This window comes from Perca fluviatilis, chromosome 11, assembly GCF_010015445.1.
Source record: "Perca fluviatilis chromosome 11, GENO_Pfluv_1.0, whole genome shotgun sequence".
Taxonomy (NCBI): Eukaryota; Metazoa; Chordata; class Actinopteri; order Perciformes; family Percidae; genus Perca; species Perca fluviatilis.
In genome coordinates, this window is record NC_053122.1 from 27,293,693 (window position 1) to 27,310,199 (window position 16,507).

A 16,507-nucleotide genomic window follows, 5' to 3' on the forward strand; every position below is an offset into this window, starting at 1 on the left:
GTCATGTACAAGACATTCAAGACATGATACATCTTCACATAAAGCAAAGCTTGAAAACAGCATGAATGGTACCACTGAAGAAAAATATTTTCTTAAATTAATAACAGAGTAGCTATTTTTATGTGTTGGGAATTATAGACTGTACTGTCCATTTTCTGTCTCTCTGAAAGAACCTGTGGACTCACAGGCCATAGGTGTTTGGAGCTCAAATGGGAGATAAGAACCACAAGCACATGATTTCCAAAAGCAAGCAGCAAGCCAATTACTGTAATATATAGTCCACCTAACTGTACACAAGATGAAATATGGTCTGAAGGCTGGTTTTGCAGTTGAAAGCTCAATGACAAGTCACGGTCTTCAGAGTTTCCAACCGCATCATCAAGAAGACAATGATTTGTGGTTGAAAGTCTCATGGTCACTCTTTATTTAAAGATGCAGTAGGTAAGTCTTATAAAACTAACTTTCTGTCATATTTGCTGAAACTGACCCTATGTTCCAGTAGAACTACATGAATTATGTAAAAAAAAAAAAAAAGACAGCTCCTCTGGCACCTCCTACAGCCTGTAGTGCCATTGGCAAAATTCCACCGCTCCCGGTCGATTTTCTCCAATCAGGGCCACAGGGGTGGTCTATCTGCCTGTCAATCACTGCTCAGGCACACGCATATATAGCGTTCTCCCCTCCCCGCGCACGAGCTGCAGAAAGGTTTTCCAAAACTCCGTGAATAATGGAGCGGCTTTTCAGAGGTGGCGTGGCTGCAGGATTTTAAAGATCTGAACGATGCAGATGTAGCCACCATTTCCTCTCAACAGGTAACATAATTACCATGAATGATTTATCTTTCACTTGGTTATTAGTAGTCAAAAGTCCACAAAGCTACGTTGGTGAGGATGATAGTAACGGAACGATAGTAATGGTCTGATATGATGCTGAAATGGCTAACGGTAGCCTGCTAGTTAGCATCGTTTTACTGTTGGTGAGTAAAGTTAACGTTGTGTTGGTGTTTAGTTATTGAACATGTTGTCTGACATGCCGGCAGTTCTGTCAAACTCCGTTGTGTGGGAGGGGCTTAGGAGACGGTTTGGGCTGCAGCAGAAAGGGAGGACACACACACACGCATGCACGCACACACACACACACACACACACACACACACACACACACACACACACACACACACACACACACACACACACACACACACACACACACACACACACACTCTCTCTCTCTCTCTAACGGCTAATGTCTGATTACTCAACATTGTCATTGTGATATTTTGTGATTACATTCTGAATCTGCAACGTTCTCTGTCAGGTAAATCAGTAAGTTAGTAGTAGGGTGTACAGGGGAGTTGCATTTGAAGTGGTTTGGGGTCCTTCTGTAAGTAATTTTGGGCCGTTCCAAACAGGCACATTTTCAACAGGCACTGCACTAGTTATTTCAAATGAACAAACGCATGCTGTCTCCATTTCCTTTGAAACGTTGGTTAACATTTGTAAGTAGGCCACTGCTGTTTGGCAGTACACAACATACGATTCATTTAAACAGGAGGTTCTACCAGGAACTTATTGAGTTTATTGCCAAAACGTGTGTGTGTGTGTGTGTGTGTGTGTGTGTGTGTGTGTATATATATATATATATATATATATATATATATATATATATATATATATATTTTAAACAGTAAAGTGACTTTTTCCATCAGAGTACAATGCTTTTTTCCTGATATAAAAACATTTTCCTAGAAACGTACAGTGTGATTATGGTCCATTTACAGCCAGAAAGCAGTGCAGGTACTCCATGTACAAATCAGGTATTAGGTATAAAAAAAAAATGCTACAGTACTAGAAGAGTCTTTGCTCCAGAGGGCATTAGATGAGAAGAATCTCTGTTCTCTGAATCTGATCAAACCAAGCACCCTCAGTTATTTGTGGACGGGTTTGTGAAAGAAATACCTGAGGCTATTTCTCTTCTTTTATCTCCACTGAGGAATCTGCTCTCTCCCTCTTTACTGACACCGTCTCCTCCTTAACACTCCCATCGTCTGTTAGTGCCGTTGTGTCTCTTTTCCTCTCCACCTTAATCAGGTCCTTTTTCCCCTTTTTCTTTGCTGTAATTGCACGCGGTGGTTTGACATCGGTGGCGGACTCAGAGTTGGCTTTGGAGCTCTCGCAGACAGTCGGACCCTCCCACTTTGGGATGTCCAATCCCAGCAGCTCCATCAGCTGTTTCATGACATCGTCCACGTAACTATGGATACGCAGGTGTGCATGCTTGTCCTACGAGACAGAAAATTAAGACCGTGAAATGCTGAAGCTGAAGATGGCGGACAGGGCACATGAGCAGAATTTATTCACCATAATTTTGCCTTTGATTATTGCACTGCAGTGTTGCAGTCAAGACCACCTAAACCGAGACCAAGTCATCACCAAGACTAGAGTGTATCGAGACCGAGACAAGACCGAGACTTTGAGGGGTTGAGACCGAGATAAGACCAGACCAAACAACTGAAACATACGGTCATATTTGCTAAATCCCTTTGGGTGAGGGGTGAAGAGATTTCTGGATAGTTTTGGTACAGAGGCAGATTGATAACTTTAGCTCGCTAGCTTCGTTAGCGTCATTTACCTTTCTTTATGCTTCCTGACTTAGCCCAGATACATATTTTAGGTGGTTTAGGTTTAGGTCGGTTAGTGTTACATTGCAGAATTTACACAATGCTGTGTGTTTTCTTTTAGATGTTGTGCAAATAAACTCTTTTAAAAAAATATAATAAATAAAATGTAATAAACTAAATGTTATTACCGATGATTTGGCTGACATCTCCCAGACAGCCAGAGCTTCTTCTCCTGTCACCTACATTTACTTTGGGAGTGTGTGTAAAGGGGGGCGGAGAACAGGAACAGTAACACATTTCAAACTAGAAATGAGTCAAGTTAATGGTTGCATCTAAAGCAGGAAGTTTTAAATCCAATCACAGTAATGATGTTAACACATAATCAGAAGATACACAGGCAATTTAGTGATATCCCTGAGGTTGTGGTCTTGTACCGGTCTTGAAATAAAATCCTGAGTCCTCTTCATCCGAGATCGAGTAACAATGTGGTTGATTCCGAGAGACCGGGAAAAAAAGTGGTCTTGAGAACTGCAACACTGATAGTAGTTCCAGGGCCATTTCATGTTTCTACCTGCCACATACTGTATGTGTCAGGTGGTGGTGCATGAATGAGACTCACGTGTTTCGTGGGCTGCAGGTTGACAATGGCCAGTTTCCCTCCTTTGCGCTTGGTGAGAAGTGGAAGGTCTCCGCTGGGTTTGATCTGCAGGGAGGTGCCCAGCGTCAGTGCCAGGTCTGCTCGTCTGGGTGCACACAGTAGAGAAATATGTCACCCACGTTCTACTTATTTAATAAAGGGGATTTATTGTTGTGTGTTAGGGGGTCAGCTGAGTTTCCAATGCTGGTAGAAAATGTTGGTCATGAGGAAAACATTACGTTTTTTGCGTATTGCAATTACATTTGAGTCACCAAGCAACCGTTCCTCTGAAAAATAATTACCTTGCGCCATCTAAAAAGCCAGATTGTTTAACAACACAAGGGCTGTCCTGAAGGCAATTATGAAGGTACGTTAATTCACTAATTCTCAACTTGAGACTGTATTTCTAATCCAGTTGCCCTGACGAGACATGTATCCTAGCTCTTGTTGGAAAACACAATCAAAATATTAGAAAGAAACATCAATATAGAAATATAGTTAATGATAAATTGTTTTAATTTTGGATTACATGTTACAAACATTTCGAGAGCCATCTTTGTGTGGATTAGGAAAAAGCAGTGTATCTTGTGAAATGGGTTAAAATACTTGCGAAAGAAGGAATATTCATTCATCCGGAGGTTGAGGAAAGGTCTTTGAGGATCCCTTCAGAACAGCCCTAAGTGTGGTAAAATGAACTGGGTGTTTTTCAAAGATTGCTGGGCAATTCTTTTTTAGAGAAATGTATGCTTATCGCTGTGACTCAAATGTAATGGTAATACATGACAAGCACTGGTATGTGCTGCTTTCAGTAACCTACACATCTAGCAAAGCCAGCTCCACTGCTCACTGCAATATGTCATCATGAATAAAGAGCATAGACACAGCAGCTCCACAGCAGTAGTCTCCTATTCAGTAATGAGACAGAGCAAAATAGAAATGACCTGGATGTAACTCCAGTTCTACAAGTATGTCCAAAACACACTACGGTGTACTGGCTACATCAGTATTAAAAGTAGAATTCTGGTATGTTTTTACATGAATCTTGACCGCTAGATGTCACCGAGTACTGTCGATAGGAAGCGACCGATGGAAAAAGAGGTAGGTGACAGTACAAACTGTGAATTTAAACGGTTTCTTCACAATGGCTGAGTTGAACACGCATCTTGTTGTCACGTAAGGGCCCTGTTCATGTTGCACAGAAATTTTAAATTTCATTTTGTGTCTGTTAAGAGGCACAAAAGGTACTCTTTAGAACATGCCCCCACAACTGGCATTTTAGCTAACTGGGAGCTATGGGCATTAGCTGCAGCAACTCCAGTTTGCTAGCACCGATTTTTGGTCATTTGTTTTTCGCTTATCTCATACTCGTTCATCAAGATCAAGATTCAGCTAAAAATCAGCCGGAATTCTCCTTTAACGCATCCATTATGGGCCACTGAGTACATCAAAGATCTAGTTCACCCGGCTGCTTTGTAGACACACAATAAAAGCTTTTTGTAGCTGAAGGATTGAATGCAAACATTGACAAACAAGAGGCAAATGGCAACATTAAAGCAAACATGAAACTGGGACGTCAAAGGAAATCAGGATAGATAAGAGAATGTGCTGTGTGTTTTTCAGTTTCAAGACAGATGCTGAATCAAAAATAAACAAGTGCTGCAATTTTCTCTGTCTTACCTGCTGCTATCTTCTGCTTTGTTCAGGTCTCTGTCAGGAAGAGCATCCTCCCAATCCAGGATAGTGCTTATCAGCTTTCCTCTGTTTAAGAAAAATAATTAACAGTCAGACTAATAAATGCATCATGGTGAAGTATTGGTTGTTCAAAATGCAGTGAAAGCATGTGTTACCTGCAGGCTCTGAGTCCTCTGGATCGTACAACATCACAGTAACGTCCTGTCGGTTTCAGTCCCATTACACCAATCACTTTTTCTCTGACATACTGCCTAGAAAACCAAGACTCGTACAGATTACGTTTCCATCGGACCAGATCAGCCTTAGTTAAGTTAGAGTTAAGAAGTAAAAGCTGCTTAAAAGCACCATACCAAGGTCCATTACAGTTTGTTTTTTTTTGATTGCTAAACCATGGTCACAACTGAAGCCACATGTGCAAAACTCTAACCACAGTCTGCACCACCAACAGTCACCTGATCTAAACAGTTCACATCACCTGCAAAACTCATTCACAGCAACACAACTCTTCACACACGCGTCTCAAAACAGGCTCAGTGCAGCCAAACACTCAGAACAGTCCTCACTGAGATCACACACACACACACACACACACACACACACACACACACACACACACACACACACACACACACACACACACACACACACACACACACACACACACACACACACACACAGTCACTCAGAACACACAGAGTAAAAACACCAATACAGAACATACAAACTTTTCATCTTTACAGTTTAAATAATTTAAGTGACTTTACACTAATTAATATTTGCTATAAGAAAAGCGTGAAATTATAGTCTTTTCTTTGTTATTTTATGCCAGTTTTTAGGTAAACAAGAATGCATGAAAATCCTCAGTTTGCTCACCTACAGTCTCTCTCTCTCTCTCTCTCTCTCTCTCTCTCTCTCTCTCTCTCTCTCTCTCTCTCTCTCTCTCTCTCTCTCTCTCTCTCTCTCGTAGTAATTTACATAATTACTGGAAATGTTAATCAAAAAACAAACTAGGGTTTTGTCCGCACAAACTGCTACTGTGCAGACTGTGGTTAGAGTTTCGAACGTGACTCCAGTTGTGCACACTCATCTAGCAATTGAAAAAATTTATTCACATGAATTCATACACAAAAACATGTGGCCACTTTATTAGATAGATCCGGCAACCTTTGACACCTGACAGCTTTCTTTAAGAAATGGACTCAACGTGATTCTGGAAATAGTCAACAGCATCATGTAGCTGCTGCAGACATGCATTTAATGCCTCTGTTGGATGAGATCCGAAAACTGTGCAGGTCACTGGAGTGAAATTAAGTCATGTCCCTGGAATCCTTTAATGAGCGCTCTGTAAAAAGGATGCATTATCCTGCTGGAAGTTTCCATTTGAAAAAGATGGTGCAGCTTGTCAGCAACAAATAGGACCCACAGGCAAAGTTAAGGTGACTCCCATGGCCAGAGAAAACACTTGACATACAAAGCACAAAGCAGGATGGATCATGGATTTATATGTCCGGTCTGCATGCTTTACATATTGTGTTACAGCCACATGATTTGTTTTACCAAACAGATGTACCAAATGTTTCAGTCTTTAGACCTCAACCAAGTAGATTAACTTTGGGATGAAGTTCAACAGAGGCATAAATGTATGTTTGCGGCAGCTGCATGATGCCATTGAGTTATCAAAGAGTTTCAAGATCAAAATGTGGGTGTTTGGTGCTCACACATACCTGCCACACTTCTCACACTCCTCTACAAACATATTTCCATGAAGCTCTGATAACATATCCCTGATAAAGAAAGAGGGAGAAAGATTACAAAGATGATATCCACTTAGATAATTGTCTCCAAAGTTAACATCAGGACTCTTCAACAAAAAACTTTTTCACAGTCCCTTCTCGGGCCTCATAGGCATCTCTGCCGTTTAGTGCCAACCAGTTTGCTTTACCAGTCCGTCTGCTGCCTCAATGATTTCCAAAGAGAATTACCATTTTGCTGTCAGGCCTCGTCTGAAATATCCTGACTGATGGAGCGCAGAGGAAGAAATGGCTTCCAGGGAAAGCAAGTCTTCCAATAAGGGTAAAGGCTGGGCTTATGTGCTGTATTAAAAATTGGGTTCTTGGCCTTGGGTTAGTCCAATATGTTTGGATAATCCAGAGTCAGACCAAACATTTTCTACTACACTGAGCATCATTTGAAGTTACTTGAGCAGTATTTAAAGAGCTCCTCGTTTTTTGGCGCTGTTACAGCTGTTATCACAAAGCAGCAGCTTCGTATTTAAAACAATTAGTCACATCCCAACATGTAACAAATTGGCGTGAAGCAACATGGGTTTTCTCACACAACTTACAATGCTGTATCTCTTTGTGTTTGTGTACTAGAAATTAATTGAATTAAACTAACCATAACGTGGCTGTTTCCTTCACAATAAGGATTTCTCTGCGTTTTCTGAACGAAGTTAACTTTTCCACTAAATAAACAGCTCACGTCCACCTCTCACTTATCCATTCCCTCTCCACTCCCTCTTCTTTAACTCCAAATCATTCTGCACAGCGATGTAATGTAACCTGTTCAAAAGTGTAATATATATATATATATATATATATATATATATATATATATATATATATATATATAAGTGCAAACATTTTCATCCATATTTGGGTAATTTTGTGAAAATTTGCTGTTATACAGTATTTGATAGGATGCTACATCTTAAAGCTGCACTAATACAAAATATTTTTATACTAACAATATGTCAACTGACTTGGATACATGTAATGGAAAAGTGGTCACTCGTAGTGACAAGCCCACAGAGAATGATCCCCCGGCTCTGCAGCTCCCCTTAACTCTACGCTGCGTTTTAGCATCTTCCAGATCATTGTTTGGGTTTTATGGCCCGCAACTTTAATGCTTTGGTTCTGTCTTACAGTTCTCTGTTTTCAGAGAGAGAGAAAAGGAAAGGTAGCATAGCTGGTAAACACTGTGGAGCATTTAGCAGCTAAAGAGCCAGATACTTCCCTCAGGAGTTCTGACTTTTATCACCATTTGCTAACACTAAGAACTCGTTGGGTGATAATATTTGCTGTAGAGCCGCATTGATTAATCATTTAAAGTGCTCATATTATGCTCATTTTCAGGCTCATAATTGTATTTAGAGGTTGTACCAGAATAGGTTTATGTGGTTTAATTTTCAAAAAACACCATATTTTTGTTGTGCTGCACATTGCTGCAGCTCCTCTTTTCACCCTGTGTGTTGAGCTCTCTGTTTTAGCTACAGAGTGAGGCATCTCACTTCTGTTCCACCTTTGTTGGGAGTCGCACACGCGCAGTTAAGTACTACTAGCCAGTCAGAAGCAGAGTATGAGGGCGTGCCATGCTAGCAGCTAGGCGAGCATTATAACGTGTGTTACAAAGTGACGCACGTTGGTCTCTGAAGTAAAGGCTGGACTACAGTAGAGCTCTTTGGAGCAGTTGGTGAACAGTGTTTTCTGTTGGAGATGGTAAGTCCCTTTGGGCTTTTTCACTTTGCAAACGTATAACATGCACAAAAAGATATATTAACACAATAAAGGAAAGGGAAAAAGCCCAAAAGCATAATAAGAGCACTTTAAGTAAGTGTTTCAAACTCCAAAATGTGATGGTTCCAGCATCTCAAAATAAATAAATAGCTGCTTTTCCTGCTTATATGATGACATAAGCTTGTGTTCCCGTAAATTGTGATGGGCAATTTCAACATTTAATGATTAATAGATTCATTGAAATTAATTAAAATAACTAGCAGATGTATCAATTATGTAAATAATTGTTAGTTGCAGCCTTACAGTGTTGTATTTACAGCTTAATCCGCTGCTAAAAAAGAAATTACTGCTTTAAGTGCTTCTAGATGTGATGTGGCTTATCTGTGAGGTAATGTAATGCTCCATGCCCACTAACAGCTATGATTTGAGTTAGCTACTCAGTGTGTAAAACGCTTGTTGTGTGCACATCGCGCTACAGGACAGGAGGCAGGGCGGAGTTACCTGGGGAAGCCTGATCGGACATGTAGGCCGTCCACATTCTGGCTGATGAGATACTTGAGGTAGCCGGCCCTCTGCAGTCCCAAGAGGGCCATGTGAGTCAAGCTGGGTCGGGCTTCTTCAAATGTGGTGTCAAAGTGAGGTGACTCCCCCTTTTCTTCTAACGTCCACACACCCTTTGGGCCCCTGAAAGAGAATATAGTGACAAAGTGATGACTCAGGATTGAATAGGTTGTAATGCAGTGGGTGGACTGGAGGCATTGCGTGTCTACAACTGGTGCGTGGTTATGTATTCATGGTTGAGGATTAACAATCGGATAGTAGAATTTCTGCAAAGTTTGCGTACCAAATAGACAACATGCTGTCAAATGGTGCAAGTCCGAGCCCACTTGAAATATGAAAGACCAATAAAAAAAAAAACTGTAAAATGATTCTCCCACTACAAAGAAAATAGAATAAATGACATTAAACAAAAAAAACATTCTTACTGGATACAGTGACACATTTTCAGACTAAAATGTATAAAATCTGTTGTCTGATCTGATCTGTCCAATACATGCTCCTTTGATTAACCAGTCCGTTCTGGGTGTCTGAAGGAGGGATGAACACAGCAGTCCTGTCAGTACTGGTGCGGTCTAAAACACCCTGACAGATGCCAAGTTACTTTGAGGACACACAAATTATCTTTATGCATCAGGTGAGGGAACGCATCTTGTGAATCCTCAAATGCGGCAACAACAGCCTCCTCTCTTAAAAACTGATTAATTGCTCGCTCAGCCAAGACCAGTTCAAAGACATACCAGCAATAATGGAGAGGCACATACGTGACTTATTACATGCTTATCATCATGAGAAAGATGCTGCGGGGCACGAAAGCCACAGAGGATCTGTGAAGCTGGTGTATTCAAGTTTGGATATCATCAATGATCAATGATATTTCTGTCGAAGATCGACTCTACATGACTGACAGGCAGACCATCCATCCATCCATCCATCCATCTTCATTCGCTTATCCAGGGTCAGGTCACGGACACACAACCCCCATCAGGGGACCCAAAACCTCCCTTTCCCGAGCCACATTAATAGCCGCTTTCCGACCGGACGGATTTTTGCAGTTCCTAGAACATAAAATTCCTAGAACCCTTTTTTTCTTGTGTTCCGACTGGACCAATTTGGGGATAAGTTCCTCTGGCCGCAGTTCCTGTAACTCTTTCAGCTCCTACTTCAGGGCAGGGTCTTTTTGCTGTTCCATTTTCAGCATAGGGACTTAGGTCAACGAGGGTCAGGTTTCCCGTACAGACAGACTAACAACGGGACAATTTCAACAGTTTTCGCCATCTTATTCATCACTAAATTCACTTCTGACAATGTTTTAGGCGAGAAATGAACTGTTTAGATTTCGAATATAGGCAGTCTTGCGAAAATTTATGCCGAATTGACACACACACACACACACACACACACACACACACACACACACACACACACACACACACACACACACACACACACACACACACACACACACACACACACACACACACACACACACACACACACACACACAGGGGAGAGAGATACCAGTTTCTCTTCGGGAGACTTGTTTAAATTATGACAAATATGCTATATACATTAGATTTAGTTCATAACTTTTTTGGTGTATTTGTTTTCTGATTTTAACACTATAAAGACCGTTGCCGTGCTTGCATCCCTCCCTTACCCCTCCTATAGTCCATATGGCCACTTGGCCAGTGCGAATGCAAATGGGAAAAAACGGTTTTGGGGGAAAGTAGTTCATAGATCTGCTTAGAAGTGGACTTTTCCTATAACTACGTTCCTGTAACTACTTGGTCGGAAAGAGGCTATTAGCCAGCTCTGACTGGGGGGGTCCCGAGGCGTTCCCAGGCCAGGGCGGAGAGATAACCTCTCCACCTAGTCCAGGGTCTACCCCGAGGCCTCCTCCCAGCTAAACCACCTCCCTAGGGAGGCGCCCAGGGAGCATCCACACCAGATGACAGGCAGACCAATCAAATATTAATAAGTCAGGTCTCCACAGCGAACATCTTCAGGCATGCATGAATTGTCACTGGGAAATATCTGTCAATCACACCAGAATTACCTCAATTAATGAGTAAAAAGTTATATATCTTATGTGCCACAGCTCAGCTATAACGGCAAAATACCTGTTCGCACAGTATCAAAGACAATTCTTGCACCATAATGATAGAACACAGAATGCCTCAGGATTTATTCTATTATCTGACAAATAATAAACAAGTACTGCCCTCATCTGCTCATACAGTGGTACTACAAGAGAAAGCAGGCTAAAAATCTGAAATGGAAACTATGCAGTTATATACTATTGTCCTTTTCTTCTGTCGTCCTCCAATTTCTGTTAAACGGTTTGTTCCTCTGGCCTCAGCGCTTACAGCGACAGGACTATCTTCAGATTGGCTGAACCTTAATAATAAGCTGCATGCTTGGGATGCTATATTAAGTTAGTTTGAAATCAATCAAAACATCCTAAAAAGGAATGTCATGATTCCTACATATATTTTGCATAGAGGATGTAAACATTCTTTGCATAGATTTTGTACCGGCTAGTTTTCACAATAAAACATATTCAAGGTTAAATGCACATTAAAAAGGCTGAGCATTTAACAGTACTGCTGGTATCCCAAACCTTCCCTGTAACAAGTTTATTGGGAGCATTTGTTTGCGAAAAAAAAAACTTAAACTTAACTTGGGACAGAATGTGTGAGGTCAGTGTTGCTTTGCTCATCATAGTTCACGAACATGAAACATGATTGAGAGAAAAGCAGTGTGTGATTGGGAAAAGATATTTAAAAAAAGGGCTATAGGGACTTTGTTTGTGCCTCACCTGAAGTCGGGGATGCCTGCTGCGGTGCTGATTCCTGCTCCAGAGTGGACAACCAGGTACTGTGATTCTTTTATCAACTGAGCGAGGGTTTCCACCTTCGCCTTTAGCTCCTCAGGACTGTCAAACATCTGCCACAGAACAGTAAAACATCAGGTTCAAAAACAGCTGGCCGTTAACTGTGACAATATTGTTGAAACAGTACCTACATTTCAAAAGTATTTGGGAATGATGAAGGGTTGAAAAGGGATGGTTTCATACAGTACATTTATTTACATAGGGGTGAGAGATATATTGCAATGTGGGTATGATGGCCACGCAGGAAGCAGCATAATTTCACACAGTTTGAACTGAATCCAAAGAAGACCAAAACATTATATCTTATGACAGTTATGCAGCTTGTAAATAAAGAAGACATTGCACAATGTTAGAATAACAAACATTTCAAATGAATATCATGTCTTATGTTGCAGTTTTAATTAGTGCTGCACAATTAAACGCAATTTTATCGAAATTGCAGTATGGACTAGTGCAATATCCAAATCGCAGGGGGGCGCAATATTTGCTAAAGGCAAAATATGTGTCAAACCATTCTAAAGTATTGTGGTGCTGCAGAGAAGTCCCGGCCTACAAATTGTATCCTACAGACTAAAGAAAAAAATCTTTGTTTGGTACAAATCACACTTTAAATCATATTTTTCAATGAAAATGAGAATAATTATACCAAAAATGATCATTCCCTCCAATATCGTGAATCATATCGCAATATCAGTCAAAATAATCGCAATTAGATATTTTCCTCATATCGTGCAGCCCTAGTTTTAATGTAGTGCCTTTTTCTGTAAGCAGACTATTTAAATTTAAGCGTAAGTGTTGCAACAAATCTCCATAATTTATTTAAAAAGTGTCAAAGACAATGTCATTTAATCCAAAATCTCCAGTCCAAATAGGACACAAACTACTACAACTTGAGGAGTGTATTTACACAAGAAACTTTGTATTTGATTTTCTAAAGACCTGATGAAACCAGCATGTCTGCTGTGAAAAGGTTTCACTTTGTGCATGGAAGTACATGGAACCGATAAGTGTGCGACTTCAAGTTGGGTCACTTTTAAGGGTGTGCTCCTCACACATTTTCCCCTTCAGTCATTGTTTTAAAATGTGACATGTGTTTTACTGTTGTACCTGAGCAGAGCTTTTACTAAATATGTAACAGCTTTGAGCACATAATGGTAAAGTCTGTCACAAAGCTTTAACACAGAGGGGGATATTATGTTTTAGGTGGAAAGTAAAATCTATTCACAATTCTGATGTATTGGTACTTTTCCATTTCATGCATCTTAATACTTCTGCTATTCTACATTTCAGAGAACAATATTGGACGTATTGCCCCTTTACTTCTCTCCTTTATCTGATTGCTAAGGTTACTGCTCTTTGCCTTAAGCTTGTGCATCTCATGCAATGCAAGTCTTACATGTAAAACGTACAACTACAACACAAAACTGGAGACAGTGGCTTCTTTGGAGACACTATTTAACCCATACAAATATAAGCTCATAATATGACGCATTGCTAGTTAAACGTTGCACCACCAGGACGAGCTACAACTCTGCGTACACATGAGCTAATGACGTCTAATGAATGTAAAACTCTTAATCAAGCCATTCACAACAAAGACTAATTATTCCTTTGACAACGTTACTTAAGTGCTTTCTGTTGTTAGCTAACATTTCCACACTTGTCTTTAGTAGCAAATGCAATGCAGAACGTTCCCTTGCCATGGGGTATTTTTTTTTATATTGAAGTTTTGCTGTTTAAATGTATTTTAAACATCATAAAGACCGAACATAAAGCAGGCATCCTTGGCTAACTTGCTAGCATGTGATTAAAAGCTAGCTAGCTAGGTAACTACCTAACGTTAGCTCACGTTAGCCGTCTTTTACCTCGGGAAGTCCGCAAACACCTTTATCTGCGTACGGTGAGAGCCCGGCAGCATAATTCACAGACATGGCTGTAGTTGGTATAGCTAGTAGGTTTATTATACTACTATTATACTTGTTTAGAAAGCTGTTCCTGTGTCATACGCATAGAGAGTGGTAGAAGCTCCCAGGCGGTTATTTAAAACTGCTGTTGGCGTGACGTCATCTCTGAGCGACGAAATCATATTTTCAAATATAAAACAGTTTATGAGTTTTCCTAGACTACAAATATCTGATGATCACATTGAAAAATGATCTTTATATTACGGTGTAATTATACATGCAAAAAAAATAACATATGACAAAAATAAAACAAATAGCAAAACCCATGCATTCAAATGTACAAGGGAGATGTAAACTTATTTTACCAAATGTGAGAGGTCTTAATAGCTTTCTTGTTCGTTACTATCTTAGAAGCAGAGTCAAAGAGATATTTTAGTTCAATACAGAACATACACATATCAGGTGGGATCTGAAGCACTTCAGCCTTATTTGACAACAAGACATATAAGTTGAATATAATTATCAGTAAGAGGGGAGCCTGTATTACAATTCAGAAACAAGACCATGTCTTCTAATATTGGTGTCAATTATGGAAGTTTTAAAACTTTGATAGTCTCACATTGCCAGGCCTATCTCCACAGCGATGTGATAAAACAATAGAGCAACTTCAACCCATGACTCTTGAGAGTGAGTACATAGAATAGGTAAGAAATGGATTCAGCTTTTGTTTTACAGGAGAAAAAAAATATACTGAAGAAATATTTGCTTTAAATGTATGTAATAATGTATTATTGTCATATTTTATTGTCATATTTTATTTGAAATAATTAATTTGTTAGGGTCTGACCAAACTTTCTATGTTAAGAAGTTAGTTACAACAGAGTTGATTTGGAAGAAGAAAAAAAAGTACGCACTAATTAAGAACTTTGGAATTTATCTGATCAAAAACCATATAATAATCATGCATCTATTATATTACATAATGCACTTTTGATGAGAAACATCACAAGCAACGATGTGTGCTGGAAAAATTGTAATGCAAGATATTTCCTCATCCAGCCAGAAACCGATTATCTTTGTTTTGAAGAATACCTTTTCACAAAGATGTACTGTAGACCATACAAATAGGGCTGAGTATCGTTCAAAAATGTTCATACCGCCACATTGATCGATACCGGTTCCTGAACCAATATCCATTTTTACAAAAAGAAATTATATATTTTTTCAGCTCCTTTACACCTATTTGAGGCACAGTGTAGTCAAGCCTCTCAAAATACAACAACACGGGGCAGCCTCCAGCTCACTTGGTAGAGCGCGCACCCCATGTAAGCTCAGTCCTCGCCAGCGGCCCAGGTTCAAATCGACTCGAGGCCCTTTGCTGCATTTCATCCCCCTCTCGCTCTCTCACACACATTTCCTGTCTCTCTTCAGCTCTTCAACATGAACGTTATTTCGCTGGATTTCACAGACCTTACGAGCACATATTATATTGTGACTAAAACACAAATTTAAGGTATACCTTCTAAGTTTATTAGAAGACTATCAGGAAGGCCCAGTCCCATACCTCTGCCCAGGTAGCCTAATACAGATGCTGCATTCAGGTGGTGGAACAAATATTACGAAGTTACATGGCGGACGGAAGTTAATTTTGGGTTAATGGTGAGAACCTTTTTATTCATTCTCTAATTGCATATCAATATTTTGCTCACTTGTAATTTGTAAAATGGTGTTAGGTTGTAATGGTTAGTATCTGTCGACTAGAGTGACCTGAATTAGTTAGAAAAAGTTATTTATAACATTAACCCTGATAACTAGTCATGTATAGCAATATGTATGTGGTTTTAGGGAATCTAACGTTACTGTTGCAGCAACAAGTCTGGGAGAAAATCACTAATATAAAAGCTTCAAATTGGAAATAAATACTGGAAACAGCGATTGCTTCAACTTTCTCCTGCCCAACTTCACCGGTGAGCTCCCTACTGCACCTCGCCTACCCAGCAGAATTCCCCAAGGCCTAACCCAACCCTGCACACTAGCCACGCCACAAGGGAGCTACACCGCTGCACTCTTTATTTTGCTGTACAAAGACAAATAAAGCACCCACATTAGTGGGTTTGTCACTGCAATTTGATTCTGGTCCATTCTTGTCCCGCCAAATACTGTAATGGTAGAACACAGAATGCCTCAGGATTTATTATATTATCTGACAAATAATAAGCAAGCACTGCCCCTCATCTGCTCATACAGTGGTACTACAAGAGAAAGGCTAAGTCGAGAGGTTCACATCATGTCTTCGAGGATTTTCTTTTTTTTTCTTCTTTTTTTTTAAATGATCATTTCTGGCCTGGATTCAGATTATGCAGCTGACTTAATATAACTGATAACTAGTCATGTATAACAATAGTTTTGTGGTTTTAGGGAATGTACGCTACTGGTGCAGCAACAAGTCTGGGACAAAATCACTAATGGAAACAGCGATTGCTTAAACTTTTTGGGAAATACAACCCCCCCCCCCATCCCCATGCAGCATTTTGAGCTTTTGTACTTTCTTGGTAAAGTCAATTAAAGTCTGTGAAGATTTATATTAGGCAAAAGAACCAAAGCGTACAACTGTTTGGTCATGGCATCTTCAGGGTGTCAAATAAGTCTTCACTCCGAAGGCTGTTACTTAGAGCTGTGAAGATA

The 16,507-nt window shown here is 40.0% G+C and overlaps 1 protein-coding gene across 1 annotated transcript; it reads right to left on the reverse strand.

Annotated features, from left to right (window-relative positions):
• Positions 1 to 1,677: 1,677 nt before the first annotated feature.
• Positions 1,678 to 13,968, reverse strand: sirt6 (sirtuin 6). The gene is made up of 8 exons (XM_039816938.1): positions 13,784 to 13,968; positions 11,844 to 11,971; positions 8,966 to 9,148; positions 6,674 to 6,733; positions 5,105 to 5,200; positions 4,935 to 5,015; positions 3,240 to 3,363; positions 1,678 to 2,282 (listed from the first exon to the last, which is right to left on the reverse strand). Exons 1-8 carry the CDS (start codon positions 13,847 to 13,849, stop codon positions 1,965 to 1,967), a joined length of 1,056 nt encoding a protein of 351 aa, XP_039672872.1. The 5' UTR covers positions 13,850 to 13,968; the 3' UTR covers positions 1,678 to 1,964.
• Between the last annotated feature and the right edge of the window lie 2,539 nt (positions 13,969 to 16,507).

Excerpts from the sequence above, each read along its gene's own strand:
- sirt6 (XM_039816938.1), bottom strand. The coding sequence starts at position 13,849 with ATGTCTGTGAATTATGCTGCCGGGCTCTCACCGTACGCAGATAAAGGT. Across the intron at positions 5,201-6,673 it reads GAGTGTGAGAAGTGTGGCAG|GCAGTATGTCAGAGAAAAAG; the intron begins GTATGTGTGAGC and ends TTGGTTTTCTAG. Across the intron at positions 5,016-5,104 it reads AGAGGACTCAGAGCCTGCAG|AGGAAAGCTGATAAGCACTA; the intron begins GTAACACATGCT and ends TTTCTTAAACAG.